Source organism: Bison bison, unplaced genomic scaffold (assembly GCF_000754665.1).
Source record: "Bison bison bison isolate TAMUID 2011002044 unplaced genomic scaffold, Bison_UMD1.0 scf7180017855054, whole genome shotgun sequence".
Taxonomy (NCBI): domain Eukaryota; kingdom Metazoa; phylum Chordata; class Mammalia; order Artiodactyla; family Bovidae; genus Bison; species Bison bison.
Window position 1 is genome coordinate 1 of NW_011485627.1, and position 601 is coordinate 601.

Consider the following 601-nt stretch of genomic DNA (forward strand, 5'->3'; position numbering starts at 1 on the left):
CATGGCGCTGAAGGTGGCGACGGCCGCGGGCGGCGCTGTGAAGGCAGCGCTCAGGCCGGCCCTCCTCTGGCGTCCTTGGGAGGTGAGAGGGAGGAGCGGCCCACGGGGACATCCGCCGCACTCACTAAGAGCTGTTAGCAACTCGGCGGGGTTAGGCGGGCCGCCGCCGCGCTCGGACCGTTCTGGAGCCCGATTGGCTGCGGGCCTCACGGGGAGGGGAGCGTGTCGCGGCCCGGGGTTGATTGGCCACCTCCGCTGTCAGTGAAGGGGTTAGCTTAAGTTGACCCTGGTCTGGCGCTCCAGGAGTCTGCATGTGGTGGCGGGGGAGTTCCCGGCGAGCGGGGGGCAGTGTCACTTCCCAGTGTCCTTGTGGGAACCCTTGTGAGGCGGTCGCGTGTCCGGCCCGCCTTGCTCCTGTGCTCCTGGGAATCCGTTCCCGGCCGCCCGTCCTCCTCGGATTTCCCTCTTATGAACCGCTTTGCCACCTCTCCCAGTGGAGGTGGCCAGTCTGATTTTTCGGTGCCCCAGGGGCTTTCCCACCCTGCAGGCGCTGGGAATGGGAAGGAGCTAGGATTCCTGAAGCTGGCGGCGGGTCGGGAGG

At 67.7% G+C, this 601-nt stretch overlaps 1 protein-coding gene across 1 annotated transcript in view; it reads left to right on the forward strand.

Annotated features, from left to right (window-relative positions):
- The first annotated feature begins 1 nt into the window (after position 1).
- The window catches only part of LOC105001606 (isocitrate dehydrogenase [NAD] subunit gamma, mitochondrial-like), a 7,289-nt gene continuing 6,689 nt past the window's right edge, over positions 2-601 (forward strand). Inside the window, exon 1 of the mRNA XM_010857976.1 lies at positions 2-261. Coding sequence (XP_010856278.1) covers positions 2-261 — 260 coding nt within the window. The remainder of the gene's footprint in view (positions 262-601) is intronic.